Below are 18,636 nucleotides of genomic sequence, written 5' to 3' on the forward strand. Positions count from 1 at the left end.
TTAAGTGGGATGATAATACATGTAAAGTGTTCTAAACAGTTCTACTTATGAAGTAGATATTTCCCCCATTTTACAGATGAACCTTTGATCCATTTTACTCATGATGAAACTGAGGCTCAGAAAGGTTTCTTTCCCAAGATCATACAATTAGTAAGTGACGGAGCCAGGACATGTATTCACCCAATTGCTCCCTTAACTTAGAAAGTTCCTTCTGACCCATTCATTCAAGATGGATATGGAGGCAACACAGCCCATTTTGCATTGACTGAGGGAAAAAGAGAAGGCTTTCAGCAGGTTGGAGATCATTTTGGTCAGTTCTGGATAAGTGCATAAGTTAGGACACTGGGTTCAAGTGATAGACACCTACTGGAACTAGATTTAGTAAAACACATAAACACTATACTAGAGGATATACCAGTGCTCCGTGGAACGCAAGGGCGAGAACGCAGCAACCTCAGGAAAGGATTTGAACGAAGGTACAGTTCTCAGATTTCATCTTCCACTTCAGCTTGGAACCTGTTTTCTCCTTTTCTATAGTGTACATGGTAGAATAAAGAGCCATGAACATCTTGCAAGTTTATATGTTGCAATCTACTCGTTTAGTCCCTGAGTTTTCATTTTAAATTCCCCAGGAACAGCCTTTGGCCTAACCTGGATGAGATGCCCATAAAAGCAGAGCTGCACAGCACAAATATGGTTGCTGGGACAACATCTTTGTACCCCCTTCTCAGGGGAGAACCAGTTACAGGGGTAAGCTGGGCGACAGCTCAACAGATGTACATTAAAGGAAGGAAGGCTCTCATTGTCAGAGTTTAGATTTTCCTCTGCCCTTCCCCACTTTCCAATTGTGTTAATATATCTCACTTTCTCCTCCATAAAGATTCAATCCTACCATTCCTCACATTCTGGGAATAAAATAATTTACTTTTGGGGGTAGAAAGAAATTTGAGAGACCATCAGGTAGGTGCATATATAAACCTCCTAAGAGGTGACTTCTGCCCAATTTTTTAACAATGCCAAGAAAAGTAAATCTCACGGTCACTGGCACCTCACAATTTTGTTTACTATGCCAAGAAATTCCTCTTCACAAGAAACTAATTCCTTCTCCTGTATTTAAGTCCATTTCCTTTCTCAGACTTCACAGAGTGGTACACAGCTCATCAGAATTTGCTTTAAAGGGATTATCAAGCCTTTGAAAAATCCCCTCAGCATTCTCTTTACCAAACTAAAAATTACAGCCACTTTAATCCTTCTTAAAGTATATCTAGTTAATATAGTCATGAGGTCAGTAGAATCATTTGTATAGAAAAGTATGAATGTTAATCGCTGGCAGCTTTTCTCTAGACCTGCTCTACATATCTTATTATAGAGGCTAAAACTGAACACAGTACTCTCCAAATCAGGATAAATGATAAGTAAGGGGCTAGGCTGGAGATGGTGGGGGAAGGGATTCAAGAGGCTTTCACTGAATCCCTGCACGAATTGCAGCTGAACCTCCATGGACTTGAAAGGTTGTCCAGCAGCTACTTGCTCCACCAATCTCTACCATACTCTCTTTGTGGGCCAGATTCCTTAGACTGTTGATTCTGCTTACCTGTGGCTCAGGATCAACATACCGCCTTCTCTGATACAGTACCACCCAACTGACTGGCTCAAGTCCCACCCTCAGTCCAACCAGCTGTGGATGGGAAGGCAGGTCCATCCAGGCCTGTGAAGAGACAAGTGCAAAATGAAATTTTTCTTTCTTGTGTATAATGCACAAGATACCATGACAGCAATGATTGCAAGGAAGCTTTTCTTACATATCTTCTCATGGTCCCTTATGAATCACCTCATAAAACTTTTAGAATGATTCCGTTTCTTAATCTTCATGCCAAATTTTCATGATCACTTAATTCTGAAGATTTTCTAATTTTTTTTTACTACAGTTATTTAGAAATATGCTTTAAAATATCCAAATATATGTAGTAGGAGCGGGATTACTTCGAGTGGGAATACTTTATATATACATATTTTCCATGTGTATATGGAAATTTTTGTTTACTAAGGAGGTACAGATACAAATCTTCAGTCACTACTAGTTCATTAAATTTTAGTGGAATTAAATGCCTTGTCAAAGTTTTCTATTGGAAATGCTGTGCCCAGATAGTTTTTACGGCTCTACGCATTCCTCCTGTTTACCACTTGACATTATTAATTTACTCCTCCCTCTTCTCAAGTTTGCCCAGGCTGGCTCAATGCTATCAGACTGCAGCCGCTGTGAAAAGCTTCAATTCCCTATGCTCCCATGATGAAGCTGTGTTACTGTGGGAAAGGAGATAAGCTAATACATGGTGCTAATTGGGGGAGGGGGGATTTTTATCTAAAATAGCTATTTTAGTATTTCATCATCTTTTTTTCAGGAATATTAAAACAATGTTCATAATTTATAGGCAACATCTGAATTTTGCAAAACCTACCCTTAAGTTCTCCTAAATAATTATAAACATTTGTACCAATTGGATATTCTCATATACTTTTCAAATTAAAAAATAATTGACTGTGACGACAATAATCACACCTAAAATGCTAAAAGAAGAGCACAATTAGGTCCTGCCTCAACATACTCTTTGAACAACACTAAAGGACTGGGTCGCTAGCTTCTATTGTGTTCCCTAAGGTTAGTGCTTAGCAGAATTTCTGTTGGGTTAAAATACAAAATGCATATGTAAACCATCCTAAAAGGTGAACTTTTGGCCCAATTTTTAAAGAACTGATTGTAACCATGCAAAAACATGACTATATGTGACCTGGAAGGCAATTCTAAAAAACAAAAATAGTTGTTTTAGTTTTTTCTTTAGGATATTTAATAAAAATATTTTCAATAGATTTTTAGTTGAACACTAAAAAAAACCCCAAACTTTCTGAAAGTTTGAGTAACTACTTAAATGAAAAAGGTCTTCTTTATCATTGACCTCATCAGGACCTCGAAACTCTTCCAGCTACTGAAAAGTATGCTGAATGGTTGCTTCCTCTCTCTTGTCAGAGGAAACATAAGAAAAAAAATAACAGACTTTACTACTCTGGGCATGTTAGGTAAAATGCCCATTTTTTTCAAAATGTTAACCAGACTCGAGATGAGTCCTGAGGTTTTGACTCCTAAAAAAATGCTTGGAAACTTGGGAACTATGGATCCATCCATAGGGCTTCCAAGCACTCAGGGCTTCCTGGCGAGAATGGGCCACAAAGATCTGTTTTGCACAAAGTTACTACTCAGGTTTAATTTAGCAGAACTGAAAAAATTTTAACCACAAAGCTTACATTTAAAAGGAGATACATGTAAACTGAATCGAAGAAATATCCTAAGGAAGAGCAAAACACTTTGTCTCCGAGAGAGGAATAGCAGAAAGAACCCAAGGAAGTTAAAAAAGTTGGCACCAATCATAGGGTTCTCAAGGGTAGGAAATAATAGTATTGGGTTAAAATTATACTGGAATTTTGGATCTGAAAAGGAATTTACAGGTCTAATCCAAATCCCTCAACTTATAATTGATGAAACTTGAGGCCCATTTATTCATTCAACAAACATTTATTATGTGCCTACATGCTCAATGCTGGAAATACAACAATGAACAAGACAAGACATGGTCCAAAGAGGGAATGTGACTTGCCCAAATTCACAAAGCAAGTTAGCAACTAAACGGGCTGTTTGCACTCAACTCCAAATTGTCTAATAATATACAATCTATTCTGCACCTGAAAATACACTAAGCATTTGATGAAGGAGCTGTGCAAAGATTTTCATATACAATTGATGTAATAACATTCTGTAATAAGGTATAAATATGTTTATATTATATTCAGAGTGTTAAAATCTACATAAAATAACGACAGTTTTTTAATTAGCAAATGAAATGGTAATTTCCTTGGAAGTGCTTTCTAATTTCTAGTTTATTAGGTATTCCATGTGCGAATTTTGACAACCCAAATTTTGAAATTTTTGAATATGATTTCTGGTTGTACAACTATGACTCTTACTATATTCTGGCTGCTCTGAATTCCAACTTTCATGCAATCTGTGTTCTAATATTTTAGTTATTTTCAGTAACTATTTTAAAAGATTCTAACCATTAACCAGTTTACCCACCTTATTCATTCATAGCTTAACCAGTGTGGTAACTTTAGTGTATGTAATATAATCAGAGATACAGCTTTTAAAACGTCCTGCATTGGAACTTATTTCTTTTTTCTTTTTTGGCAGCGCCACGCAGCATGCAGGATTGTAGATTGTAGGTCCCCCACCAGGGATTGAACCTGTGCCTCCTGAAGTGGAAGCCCAGAGTACTAACCACTGGACCGCAAGTGAATTCCCTTTTTTAAAAAAATATTTATTTTTGGCTGCGTTCGGTCTTCGTTGCTGTGCGTGGGCTTTCTCTAGTTGTGGCAAGAGGGGGCTACTCTTTGTTGCAGTGTGCAGGCTTCTCATTGCGGTGGCTTCTCTTGTTGCAGAGCACGGGCTCTACGCACACAGGCTTCAGTAGTTGTGGCGCATGGGCTCTAGAGCACAGGTTCATTAGTTGTGGCGCATGGCCTTAGCTGCTCCGCGGCATGTGGGATCTTCCCGGACCAGGGATCGAACCGGTGTCCCCTGCATTGGCAGGCAGATTCTTAACCACTGTGCCACCAGGGAAGTCCCGAATTCCCTTTGATTTTTTTTTTTTGAACTCATTTCTTTAAAAGAAAACTCATGTACCTGATTTCAAAATGAAAAATGGCACCTATAATAGGATAATAAAAGGGAAAATAAGAGTTTGGAACCAATCTTTTGTTGTTGTTGTTGTTTTTGCTTATTTAATAACCCTAAGAAAGCAACAGGGGAGTTCTCTAACATAGGAGAGGATAGGAGCCCTAATAGAAGCAATACTGCAGCCTCAGCGTTCTTTAATTAAAACAATCCAGGGCTTCCCTGGTTCGAGCCCTGGGCCGGGAAGATCCCACATGCTGCGGAGCAACTAAGTCCGTGCGCCACAACTACTGAGCCTGTGCTCTAGAGCCCACAAGCCACAACTACTGAAGCCTGCACACCTAGAGCCCGTGCTCCGCAACAAGAGAAGCCACCGCAATGAGAAACCCGCGCACCACAACGAAGAGTAGCCCCCGCTCACGGCAACTAGAGAAAGCCTGCGTGCAGCAACGAAGACACAACACAGCCAATAAATAAATAAATAAATATTTAAAAGATTGCTAAAAAAAAACCCAACAAAATCCAAAAGAAAAGGTGTTGTAACTTACTGAAATAAAAAGGTTTTGAGACACTCCTGATATTTGAGATATCCTGACTGGATATTCCAATACCTCTGAGAATCAATAGTGGGGAAGATGAGGGGATTTATAAGCTACCTCTGCTATACTACCAACATTACAATATGGAGCTCTAAGGTTGATTTTCCATCCTCAGACTCTACAAGGCTCTCCTACTGCTGCACTTCTTTCCCCTGGCCATTCACTCCCTGTTATTATTTGTGCTTCCTCCCTACATAATAAGCTCTACGGAGGACAGGCACTGGATACTATCCATCTCTGTATCTTACCTTGAATCACAGCATATAGCTGATATTCAATAATTGTAAAATGAAACCAGAGATGGTAACCAGAATTTAAAAATTGGTAACACCTATCCTAATTCATATATCCACACTCTGAAACTAACTGTAATAATAAAAATTAAAACTACATCAGGAACATGTGGTTCCACTTCAAATATCAGGGAATCTTAAATGGCAGGGCAGGACTAAGAATTTTGAAAGGTCTAGTTACACAAAATCCCACGGTGCATGCTGCTCTAAAAATATCAACCACTTCTTTTTAAACAGGAAAAATCAATTTCAAGCCTAGATAATGAAAGATAGAAGAAAATTGTCAGAAATAAAGGAAACAGTGGGATAGGGAGGGTGGGAGGGAGGGAGACGCAAGAGGGAAGAGATATGGGAACATATGTATATGTATGGCTGATTCACTTTGTTATAAAGCAGAAACTAACACGCCATTGTAAAGCAATTATACCCCAATAAAGATGTTAAAAAAAAAAAAAAAGAAATAAAGGAAACATTAAGTGGAAAAAAAATGACAAGATAATTTTATCTCTGGATTAAGACTTATTTTAATATACATAATGTATAGGTACTTCATATAATTTATTAATGTCATTTTCTATAGGACACTGTAATTAATTCAGTGACATCAATATTGACCTCATACAAAAGATGAAAGCTGGGTTTTCTTGTGTACCAAATAAAAAACATGTGCTGAAGAGTTATCACATACAACAGTTATAAGAGATCAACTTTAAGGATGACTCAAGTTTACAGTAGTTGCTTCACACGGTTCTCCCTCAAGACTTGGATGTCACCCAGTGTTGCCATGCTTGTGCAAATGCCATCTCTGGCTTGCCTGACTACCTCCTTTTGCCAGCCCCACTTTTGCCTGTTTTACTGCTGCCACTGCTAGATTTGCCAGATGATTTTGAAGAGAAGAGTCTTGTCATGAACTCAGAAACATCAGGCAATTCATGATTGGAATTCAGCATATTCATTGACTGCTCCATCTCCTGTGGGAAGACAAAGCACAATGATATGAAAGGCACACGTCATTTAACAACTAACATTTCCCTTAAGGAAGGAGAGAAATAGAACAGGTAAAAGGTACTGGTTCTGAGCAATGATGTAATGTCATACCCAATAGCATTTCAGAAACCATGTTTCACGCCTCCTTTATAGCACTAAGCATTTCAATCCTTAGTAAATGTCCGTTAAGTGTTGCCTAGGGTTTGATTCGGCTTATGTTTTTATAAAGGGCGTTTTCTTGGATAATGGACATATGTGATCATATTCCTGCCACCTTATTTTGTTTTCTGATCAGAATGCTTTCTTATTGTTTTAACAAGTGTTTTCTTAAACTCATGCTTTTTCTAGATGCATATAACCAGAACATCACTCTTTAACCGTGTATCAAGGTATCAGAAAAGTCTGGAAGGTAACTGTAGCATTTCCAAGACTTGATTCTTAAGGGCCTTAGTAGTAAATCTATGAATACTGTATGACTTGGGTGACCTCAGTTACAGCATCTAAAGCAAGCAACACCAATGTTAAAATGTTACAAACAGTCACTGGCAGGACCTAAGGACATGGCACTTTTATTTTGAGGTTCTTGTCCTCCCCCTTACTGAGCCAACAATCTATAAAGTACTGTTCCATTTTTGACAATATTAATGTAATGTCTGCTTCATTTGAATTATATGTGACATTCCAAAAGTGAACTTAAAATTGTATTAGTTCAGACATGAAAAAAAATAGCAAATACTCTATTATCTATTATTTAATATTGAATTTTTTGTTCAATTATTAGCTTGGGCTTTCTCCCCAAATGTAGGATATATACATGAGTTTTCAGGGAGAAAGCACCTTTACAAATATGGCCAGGAAAGAAACATTATGTTAACATGCCCTAGTAATCAAGAATTAAATGTTTATTTTAAATATAACAGGTCTTGAGTCCCCGCAAAAATATATCATCAACTCTATTTTTGAACCTGTTCAAATCTGAAGCTCTTGAATGAACAAGTTTTTACACTGCTTACTATATGCAAAGCATTTTGCAAGAAATGAATTTTTAATCCAATGTGACTTCTAATGTTTCCTTCTATTGATACCACAGAGAGTTAACTGCCTTAACAGATACAAGGATATAGGATGTACACTTTCTGACCAACACTGAGGCAAAGATGCCAAAATTTAGCAGTAAAACATTTTGAAACATCATAAAGTTTTCTTTCTTCATGAAGCTTTTTCTGCCATTCCAGCTTGGGATAAGTGTTTTACCTTCTACAGAACTTAATCACCTAGTACCTCAGCAAACATTTTTTATTTATGTATACCTTATTTTTCCATTTAAACCCACACATGCGCACATACACACACAATCCTCTGATGGCAAGAAGAGTGCTTTATAAATCCATTCTACTTCCTACATTTAACTGGACTATGAGCTTGTTGACAACAGGGATGACATATAATCCATTTTTGTATCCCCTGTATCCAGAACCTAAAAATTGATTAATAAATGTTTATTCAGTGATGAATAAAGTGTAAATACATATATATTAAATACAACAGAAAAACCTGGAATTCAAGAGATATTTGTTGATGGTTTTTGGGTGGAAGAATACATAATTTTTTTTTTTTTAATTCTGAAGATTTTATACGGAAGCAAATATTTAAGAGAGACAAAGTGATGGCACTAAAAATTTGAAGCATCTTACTTGGCAACTCCTCTCCCCCTTGCCAAACAGTATGATCTTGTGGTAGAGAGTTTGAAAACCACTATTCTATTTTTCTCCCTTGGTCTATCCGAATTTTTTCTGTGTGTCTGAACACATAAACTAAATGTGTACTCTGAAGAGTTTTGTAAAGTAAAGATAGATTATAAGAAGCTACCATTTTGCGAAATATTTGGATTAGGTATACCAGAATTATTATGCTTTTCAACTATTAAACAAGCAAGGTGCAAAGAGGCAAGTACTAAGCAAAATGTTTTAACTATATGAAGAGACCCAGGCTTTTATCAGGCAGAACCAACTGAATTTATCTGGTCCAGTGGAAACAATTAATTAAATGCCAGGAACATAATACTGTATCAACACAACCTGTAGATGAATTTGGCTTGGTAATTAGGATAAAGCTGAACAAACCCAAGCCATTCAGCCACAGCGGACAGACCAGGCATCAGAACATGGTTCAGTCATCTTACCCGCCTCATGTCAGGATCACTTGTGTTGACCACTTTGGGCAGAAGCACAAATATCAATAATGGAAGAACCATCATCATAACCTGTGAAAGAAAAAAATTCAGAAGATGTTTTTCCTACTTAACTGTAGAACAAAATCTGCACTTAACAACCAATGATGGAATTAAATGTTGTAAACAGAATAAAACTAGCAGCCACCACTTCAATTCTACTGAACGAGCCCTGGTGACAGCAAGGTGCTCCTCAGTATCTGACTGTTGTAATATAAGAGTCTTACCTATAAGTGTGTGGACTTTATATAGACACCTTGCTTCACATCTGTGCTACCTACCATTTTGCAGAGTTTAGAGTTTTATCTAACACAAATAGTTTGCAAACTGAACTATTCATTCACTTTCTTCAGTCTGCAGTCTGGCATTGAGATTGGTGATCCTGATGGCCAGTTGGATCCACAAGTCTTTCCAGATGACTTGTGGTTCTTGGAGAAAACACCACATCCCCCCTCTAATGTACAATATACCACTAGGCAACTACTATAGCAGACAAGTTTTAAAAAATGACCTAGGAGCTTCTACCACTGCATATGTTCCCATGGAATTTCAGAAATGAGAACATGGAAGATATTTCTCAATTAGCTTTGGAGTCTCATCGCTAACTTCACCCATCCACTCTACCCTCCTGCCTCTTTATGCCTAACTGCAGATTCCAGGTACTAATTTATTCCTCTCAAAGGATGTACAGCCTGAAACATCCCTATTTGTGTTCTAAATAGCTATCAGCAAGAAATATGATCAACATTTAGATAATTCTAAGGTAATAATTCAACTTTCAAAAACAGCAAAGAAAAAAAAGTCAAGCTGTTTCTAAATATGCTATTAGTATTTTATATTAGTGGATACCATAAAATCGTTTCATGAAAATACCAAGTACTTCAATTACTACAGAATAACTTCTCTGCTCATAACACTTTAAAAAAAAAAAGACTTTGTAAAAACCTTACTTGTGCCATCAAGAGGGGAAATTTATTAAATGATGGCACATTCATCAATGGACTAACATTCAGGTAGTATGAAGGATGAGATAGCTAGCTCCATGTGTGACTTACCACATACTCTTACTCTATTTTAATTTTAAACGTAAGTACTTATCTAATTTCTGCTGCACATTTCAATGTCAAATCTACTGTGCCATTCTCACTACTATCTTTTTCATTATGTATTCCCAAAGCTACTATTTTCATGAAATTCATGAACTGTTCACAGTAATCCTTTGATCTAACAATCTGACTCTAGCTTTCCTTTCACAGGGGTTAGAATTTTTCAACTGCCTGGAAGCAAATTACAGATTAGTAAAGATACTTTATTGTAGCCTGATACATACCATTGGGTTCATCAGAAAGTCTGTCCAGCCCCAAGATTCCCTTTTAATAAAGTAAGAAGGTGGGCCTGAAGATTTCATTTGGAGAGGATAGGGCAGTCTGACCACTTCTGATGTTTTGATGTAATTCACATATCTCGCTCTGATAAAGCAACATGAAAAAAGCATCAGTAATCCTATTAAAAGCATTACTAGTTAAAAGAAATGCTTATAATATATTAGCAATGCCTTATAATTACCTTTAGCTTTTTCCAAAATGCTTTGGCATCTAAACTTCTGATCTTGAAAATCTGATCAAAGTAGCTTTATCTGTATGTCTAAAATACTTAGCAAAATGTAGAGGGAGAACACTAGATTTGGAATCAAGAGACCTAGTTTCTAGCTATAGCTCTGTTATTACCTAGGCCTGTGGTCTTAAGTTCTTAACTTCTCTGGTTATATCAGAAGTTCTCCTGGAATTCTTCTAGCTCTAAAGCTCTTTGATTCTATTTAATAATAAATTTATTTTGTTATAAATATACAAAAATGCTGGAATTTTTTTGATTGTCTGAAACATGCATTGTTGAGTACACCTAATTTTAAAGGGTATTTTGCAAGAAAAACTTAATGATTTAAGAAAGTCCTGCAACAGTGCCATAGGTAACATTACATTTTTACCAGACATGCCAGTAATTTTAATCACCCATGTTCAGACATATTCCAGTTTACTTTTCGAAAATTGCCTCCCCTATTTTTTCTATCATTTCCTTCTGGAACTTCTATTAGACACATGTTAGACCTTTTCATTCTTTACTCCACATCTTGTTAAATTCTCACTTTCACAGTGTCCTTTCTTTTATCTGTATTGCTTTCTGGATAATTTTTCTGATCTGTCTTCCAGCTCATCAAACCTCTGTTCAGTTGCTTAGCACATCCACTGAGTTTTGTATTCCAAAGCATATACTGAGTGTAAAAGTTCAATTTTATTCTTTTTTCAAATATCTATGGCTTATTTTGGTATTATGGTAAAAGCATTTCTTTTATTTGTTTAAAGAATTTTAAATATACTTTAAACAATTTTATAGTCTATATCCAATAAGCCTACTAAGTAGAGTTCTCAGAGGTCTGATTCATCTGCTGACTCCACGTACTTTGTTTTCTTGGGTATTTTATAAGTTAAGTAGACTTTATTTTTGCATGGGACTGGACACAGAGTTATGCATTTGTCTCTGCCAGGAGTGGGGGATTATGACCAGGGGCCATCTTATTAATTGTTCAGATTGGAAGTTTCTGGATCATGCAAGAACAAATTCATATCCAAATTTCAATGAGGGTGTGACTATCAATTTTCAGGATAGATTTTTCCCTCCAAAAGCCAGGGAATCTGATCTTTTGGATTTCAGGTCAAGGGTCAAAGGGGGAACCAAGTCTTAGATCCAATTCTGACTCCAAGCACACCCAAGGCTTGCCTCCCACCTACACACTGCTAATAAAATCTAAGGCTTTTGGTGAGAGAATAACAAAACCCCCAGGTAGGAAAGTAGTTTACAGTTTATCCTCTGAGGATTTCCCTTACTTTTTTGGGAGCTATACATTTAAAAGGAAATGTTTATCATGCTTTACCCAGCATTTCTAAAATTTTCATTCTGACAAAATGTCAGAAATATAAGTCTCACATATATTTGAAACTAACATGCAAAATATTGGTCAAGAATACAAAATATTGGTCAAAAATATTAGTATCTTATATGGATCCCTCTTTGTTCTCTACTCTGTCCTCCCCAATTATTAAAAGGATAAGGACCTTGTTTTTTTTAACCTATGCTTCAGGCATCCAATCATCAGGAATGGATCTGAGAACATGAATCCAACTGCTGCAACCAGTCCTTAAATACTAAAGCAGGAAGTACTCTTTACCCAAAGTGAAAAAGCAAATAAAACTTTATATTTAGAAAAATATTTCTAATTGCTTGCTTTATTCAAAATTCAAAGTAAAAAGTAAAAATAAATTATAGTTTTTAATCGACAAGTGTCCCCCTTTAACAACTTTCATTCCCTCCAGTATTCAGTTTTGTTTTGTTTTGTTTTTTGGGGCCAGGCCATGCGGCTTGTGGGATCTTAGTTCCCCAACCAGGGATTGAACCCGGGCCCACAGCAATGAAAGTGCAGAGTCCTAACCACTGTACCCCAAGGAACTCCCAGTATTTTCAGTATTTTTAAAACACTTTTAAACCTATATAAAGTTCATATGGTAAATCTACAAACCACCCCCATCTCCAAGCTTGCAATTCTAAAATACATAAAAAGTCATGATAAGTCCTTTACAGTTTAGATTTTAACATACTAGAGTTTTATACGTATATTTTAAAAAACTTTTATGCCTCTAAAAAGACATGAGAAAGTCAATAGCTAATGTGGTTCAGTTACTTTGAAACAACCCATTTATTACATCAAAAATATTTATAAACATATTTGCAAGGTATTACCTTTAATCCATGCTCCACCTTGCTCTCAAGAGCCAACAGCAAGAAATATTAGCATTTGGACAAAGTAGAATATTCTAAGACAATTTAATTTCAAAAAGAGAGAGGAAAGTAGTTTGTTTCTAAAGAACGTGTTTTTAGTAGCATCACAGTATTGGTTTCGTAATAATACCAAGAATTTAAATTACCACAGAATAACCATCTCTGTTCACTACACACCCTAAAAGAGGAAAAAGAAAACTCTGTCAACAGGAGCTGACTTCACTGGACTAATATGCAGCTGATATTAAAGGATGACGCAGCTCAGTATATGACTCACTATTTTAATTATAGCATATTTACACATGACACTTTAAAAACTTTCAATGACCAAAAAACACAAAGGAAGAGGGAAAGCATTTTAGGAGTAAACACTAACTCAAATATAAATATTACAGTACTAACCGAACATCTCTCTTATGTCAGCTCAATTTGGGGTCTCTACAAATCAACCTAAATATGCTAGGCACATAAGGAAAAGGTCAGTAGTAAAATACAGCTCCTCTAACCCCCAAATTATTTTTGCCTTTGCATGACCTCTTCTTTATTACTGCAACATGAAGTAATTCTGTGATAGCTCAAACAAAGAAGAGACATTACCATTTAAAATTGTTTGGTATTTGTCAATTACACCTCAATAAAGCAAGCAAGAAAACTGCTTCCTAATACTTCCTGGTCAGATTAGACTAAAGAGAGCACTATTGGCGTGAGACTAATAACAAATAAATAAATTGGGGTTATAAGACCATAAGGCTGAATCTGAACACTGTGGACATCTACACAACTGATTCTAACTTCACATGGGTTTGTGGTATTGCAGGATCAGAGCCTGAATTAGTCCAAAATTCTTTTCACCTCGACTTCAAAGCATGTGTTCATCTACTTAGAACTTCTGAAACTTTTCCCTAGTCTTCCAGCCTCTAATACTATACTTTTCTTTTTTTTATTATGATCCTCACTTTGAAGTAAACTCCATGATGTAATCTACCGTTTTCCAAAGAAATACTAAATTTCCATTGCACACTAAATGTTCCAGACAGGAAAAACTATAGAAATTTCTAGATCAACATACTATCAAATAGATACTAAGAGGTATCATCAAAATATCCCAATGACGAGTATTTTCAATTTAGAAAAGTTAAATTACTTCCAACTTTAATAATCACATTTCAATTAAAACTTTCACAGTGCTTTTGCTCCTATAGTAAGTAACCTTACCTCTTCTCTATATAATCATATTAGGAGCTTTAAAATAAATATTAAGCCAGAGCAGGAGAAAGTTCAACTGTACAATATTATCAATGCTCAGATTAGAACAATATAAGGATGTTTTAAATATTTTAAGGAATACCTGTAGTTTAAATAGGAAACTTTCCAACCTTAACTATAAATTCTAAAAGGAATATATATAATGAGGTATTCAGTAGCCTAGCCTTTAGTAAAAATTAAATCAGTTGTCCTCACCTCATTTTGCCTTTTGAAGTGATATCTACTCGGACAGGATCAAACCTGTAAGCTGGAGAAATAACTTCCACTACATAAGATCCAGAAGGTATATCATGAACCACAAAACTCCCATCTGTCCTGGAACAATGAAATTATCATATTTAGTCACTTCTGATCAATAGCTTATTCTTTTCTTATGTTTTAAACCATCTGTTAACTCCCAAACCAACACCTCTCAAAATGACAGTCAGAGTAATTAGCAAAAAAAAAACCCCAAACTGGCAAGAGTTGTCCCACATTTCAGCTTCCATAATTAACACTGTACGAGTTCTGAAAACGCCCCAGACCATTCCACAGAGACATAGAAAGTACTTCTATTCCTTCTGTGAAACAGAGATGACAGGTGACAGGAGCACAGGTCCAATTCTAAAGCCATGTCTTTATTCAAGGGAATGAATAATATATGTCATTCCTACAAGTTTAGGGGTCCAATTTTGCAGATCCCCTCCAACAATTTCTTAATTAAAAATGGCCTTTTTTCCTAGTTTTAATTTGCATTTTGTTTCCTTTCCTCTTTTTCTTTTTTACGGAAAAGGTAATTAAGTACTGTTTGTTCCACTTGTTACAAATAGTTCCCATCTACCTTGGTTACTTCTTTTTGGGTATGTAGAAATTTTAAATGTTTATGTAGTTAAAACCATCCACCTTTTCCTTACTGCTTTCTTCTAAACTTCTAGACTTAGAAAACCACCCCATCAAGAACTGATAATTTCTTGTTCACAGACCAAAATTAATTTGTTTTGCTAATGAGAAACTGCCATTCCGAGGAAAAAGAAGTTTCTGTTTCAGGAGAACAAACAGTTCTAAAGGGATTGACTTTATCAGAGAATTGCCAGTCTCACAATAATGTTAAAATAATGCTCCTTAAATCATTAGGCTCTTTCACAGTTAAAGGAATAGCTGATTCTGTCACATCCACAATGTTTACTAAAAAGTAAGAGGAAAAAGTTCCTTACTACTTCAAAGTACACACTGAGCTGAAACAGAATCGAAGTGCAAACATCAAGTTAACTTCTTCCTGAGCTGGATGTCTTCTATTTGCCCTTCAGATCATTCTCCACCCGTCTCTCCCCACAGCAGGAAGGGAAGAAAATGAGCTTAGTATACTTTTCCCCCAGCTCTCTCCGTGAGAGGCCCCTAACTGGCTTTGTCAAGGGACACAGCTCCTTTCAAGGCAGTTCTTTCCTCTTTTCTAGGTTCCAGTAACCTTTACTTCCCCGCCTCCCTTCAGGCTTAGAGGTGACAATAGCCTTGAGGTTGTAAACTCTGGAGTACTGCATAATCTGGTTGTTTCCCTACACCATGACTACCCTGGTTAATCCTTTCATTAAACTTCCCTTGAATTATTCTAATTATTCAGTTTCTTGATGGGATCCTAACTTAATGAATTGCAAAACATTTTCCTAGGTCCAGAAAAAAGAGAATTAATTCCAGCACAACACAAATAATAGCAGAACTAATGGCGTAAAGAAAAAGCAAATATATTTTTCCTAAGGTAAATATTTTGCTTTAAAAGATAACATAGACATTGTATAATGAAATTTTAAAACTTGGCTTTTAAAATGTACTCTACAATACAATGACCTTGTTGGACCTTGACTTGAAAGAACAATCACATAAAACTATTTCTGAGATAAGTGGGAAAACATAAAAATGGACTGGGTATTAGATGATATTATGGCATTATCATTTCTTTTGTCAAACCCATAACAGTACTGTGGGTTTTTTTTTTTAAGTCCTTATCTTTCAGAGATACATAGTAGTGTTTTTTGTTTTTTTTTTTGCGGTACGCGGGCCTCTCACTGTTGTGGCCTCTCCCGTTGCGGAGCAAAGGCTCCGGACGCGCAGGCTCAGCGGCCATGGCTCACGGGCCCAGCCGCTCCGCGGCATGTGGGATCCTCCCAGACCGGGACACGAACCCGCGTCCCCTGCATCAGCAGGCGGACTCTCAACCACTGCGCCACCAGGGAAGCCCCATAGTAGTGTTTTTACAAGTGAAATTATATTATGTTTAAGATCATCATATTTAAATATTCCAGAAAGAAATTAATGAGGTGCAGAGGAGATATAAAATCAAACAGTAAATTGTGATGGGTTCCTAAGCTATTCTGTTTATTTTAGTGTATGTCTGTAATTTTCCATAAGAAAAAGTTCAAAAAATTATAGTACGTAATCTTACATATAGTACATAATGCATAGCACATAATTTCAAAAAACTGAAAACTACCTAAGTGGCCCCAAACAGAGGACTAGATAAATAAATTATGGTTTACATACACAGTGATGAGAGCAAGAAGTGGCATGGGAGTCCTCAGTTGAAACTCCCCTGATCTCCATTTAGCCAAGTCCCAAGCCACCTCCAATAAGCATAAACATGCTCAAAATTGCATGTTACTTATGCATAACAGGTACAAGACAAATTACCTATCCCTCTTCCAAAAAGGTTGCCACCATAAGCTCTTCATATTAATTCTCAACTAACCTTTCTACATACAAATGAAAGAACATGAAATGGTATCAGAAGCTGCTCACAAAATATTAAATGAAAAAAAGCAGGTTACAAAGCACTGTATATTGTATATTACTATTAAAAACGTAGGTCATATGATTCCAAAGAGATACAATAAAATGTTAAGGCTTGTTATCTCTACTTTGTTTACATTTTCTTCAATAGACATATCACATATATATTATTTTCAAATAAAAATAATAAATGTTTATTTTAAAAAACTGTATACTGCAGAAGGAAAAAAGAGGTCAAATGGTTAATTATGGCTAATTTTCTAAAGCTTAATGAGTTTTATTATTAAAAGTTCATTTATTAGGGTAAAACTTAAAGAATGCCCTAATGCCATATTTGTAATAATATACAGCACTTTAAAAATGATTGTAAGCTTGTCACTATTTATTAATCTGAGGTTGAAATTCTCATTCAAAGGCACCTGGATACTCTGAATATTTCCAAAACAGATTTAGAATTAAATGTCCACACTTAAAATTGTCTGGTTTTCAGATACCACTTGCTGGTATACAAACCTACCAGAGAAACGCTTCCTTTACCAAATGAATTTTCGGTTCAAAGTTTCACTTTCCAAGCAGCAATTGAAAGATTTAAAACATTATACTTGTGCCTAGACATCTGAAAAGCAGGCTGCTGCAGAACTGGACTGCTAATAAATCTACCACGTCTTTTAATATAGGCTCAAATCCTATTTCTACTAACAGCTAGAAAGGACAGAAGGGAGTAAGCAAGCACTGTAGAGTCTCACATAAATGACAATAGTGATGTCGCAAATCCCTCGATGAATTCAAGTGTAAAAAAGAAGAACAATCTCACCTCCAGGCAAAAAAGGTGCTTTGATTAGGGACTTCAGGGCCCATTAATTTTAGAAGCAGCAACATTAGCCTCCCAGTCTGTGTCATCACTAAAAGCCCTGTGGGCTTTGAGAATTCCCACTTGCTTAGTATCTTTCTACACAACATGAAGCTACCAAAAGACTGAAATGGATGCAAAAAGGGGCCAGATTCCAGGGAAACCAGATGAGATGCAAAAGAAAGAATTCAGCAAAAGACAAATAAGGGGTCCATCTGTGCCCAGGGCCCAGGAGTGGTCGTCCCCATTCAGGGCCAAAATGGAGTTGAGGATAACCGACTCCACTGCTCCGGCCCTGGGACAAGCGCCAGCCATCCTCATTTCTGAGGTACGGGACCGGGAAGGGGAAAGCGTCGACTGCCTCGCAAGGGTTACCCTCGGACAGCGACGTCGTCAGGTCTTGACACTCAGCTCCACTATGGGGAATTCCCTCCCGGCTCCCAACCCAACCGCTTTCGCGCTGCCCTCAGGATGCTCACTTAAGAAAGCCGACGTGCTCCTCTCCGTCTACCAGCACTCGGGCCGCCGAGATCCAGTCCTGGGGCTTCACACCAGGAACAACCGCACGCCCCTCAATCTTGAAGCGATCTCCGATACTGACCCCACTCCCTCCTGAGCCCTCGGAGGTAGCCCCAGACACCTCCGAGCTCTGGGCATCCCTTGAGAGCATCAGCAGAAGGAAGGAAAAGAAGCCCCACACAGCGGCCGCCATCACTGCAGCTCTCGGCGGTTAGGCCGGGAGCCCCGGAAACCCTCCCCTTCTCTTGCCGTCGCCGTCTCCGCAGGCTGATGTCGTCATCCCTGCGCGCCGGGTTCGGGCACCAGCTGTGGGCTCAAACCCGAGGGCAGAAGTCTTAGCTAATGCACTTGCGAGGCGGAAGTGTTGCGGAGACCTCCGCGCGTTCCGGGTTGGAGTGCGGTGTGAAGAGTGCCGCTTAAGGGGGCCGCCCACAAAGTGAAAGTGAGGTGTGTGTTGCTGTGGCCGCCGGGGGGCTGAGGAGCTCATGCGAGTGAAAGATGATTAAAACTGAGAGGAACGAGGATCTCAAGTAGCGTTTGCAAACGAGGCGCCGACTTAGGTAGAAACAAGTCCGGAA

General features: G+C 37.4%; 1 protein-coding gene across 2 annotated transcripts; it reads right to left on the reverse strand.

Moving 5' to 3' along the window:
• Window positions 1-6,118: 6,118 nt before the first annotated feature.
• On the reverse strand, window positions 6,119-18,339 carry EMC7 (ER membrane protein complex subunit 7). 2 transcript variants are annotated; one of them, XM_029239826.1, is made up of 5 exons: window positions 18,019-18,339; window positions 14,125-14,244; window positions 10,163-10,301; window positions 8,785-8,865; window positions 6,119-6,586 (listed from the first exon to the last, which is right to left on the reverse strand). In XM_029239826.1, the coding sequence occupies exons 1-5, from the start codon at window positions 18,249-18,251 to the stop codon at window positions 6,434-6,436; spliced, it is 726 nt and encodes a 241-aa protein (XP_029095659.1). In that variant the 5' UTR covers window positions 18,252-18,339; the 3' UTR covers window positions 6,119-6,433. The 2 variants fall into 2 exon arrangements, with proteins under 2 accessions (XP_029095659.1, XP_029095660.1); XM_029239827.1 differs by lacking the exon at window positions 14,125-14,244 and having other exon boundaries at window positions 6,127-6,586; window positions 18,019-18,281.
• Window positions 18,340-18,636: the final 297 nt, after the last annotated feature.

The sequence above is a fragment of the Monodon monoceros genome, unplaced genomic scaffold (assembly GCF_005190385.1).
Source record: "Monodon monoceros isolate NGI ecotype Baffin Bay Population unplaced genomic scaffold, NGI_Narwhal_1 Super_Scaffold_21, whole genome shotgun sequence".
Classification (NCBI taxonomy): domain Eukaryota; kingdom Metazoa; phylum Chordata; class Mammalia; order Artiodactyla; family Monodontidae; genus Monodon; species Monodon monoceros.

Excerpts from the sequence above, each read along its gene's own strand:
- EMC7 (XM_029239826.1), bottom strand. The coding sequence starts at position 18,251 with ATGGCGGCCGCTGTGTGGGGCTTCTTTTCCTTCCTTCTGCTGATGCTC. Across the intron at positions 14,245-18,018 it reads GAGCACGTCGGCTTTCTTAA|GACAGATGGGAGTTTTGTGG; the intron begins GTGAGCATCCTG and ends TCATTGTTCCAG. Across the intron at positions 10,302-14,124 it reads ACTTCAAAAGGCAAAATGAG|AGCGAGATATGTGAATTACA; the intron begins GTGAGGACAACT and ends TTGCTTTATCAG.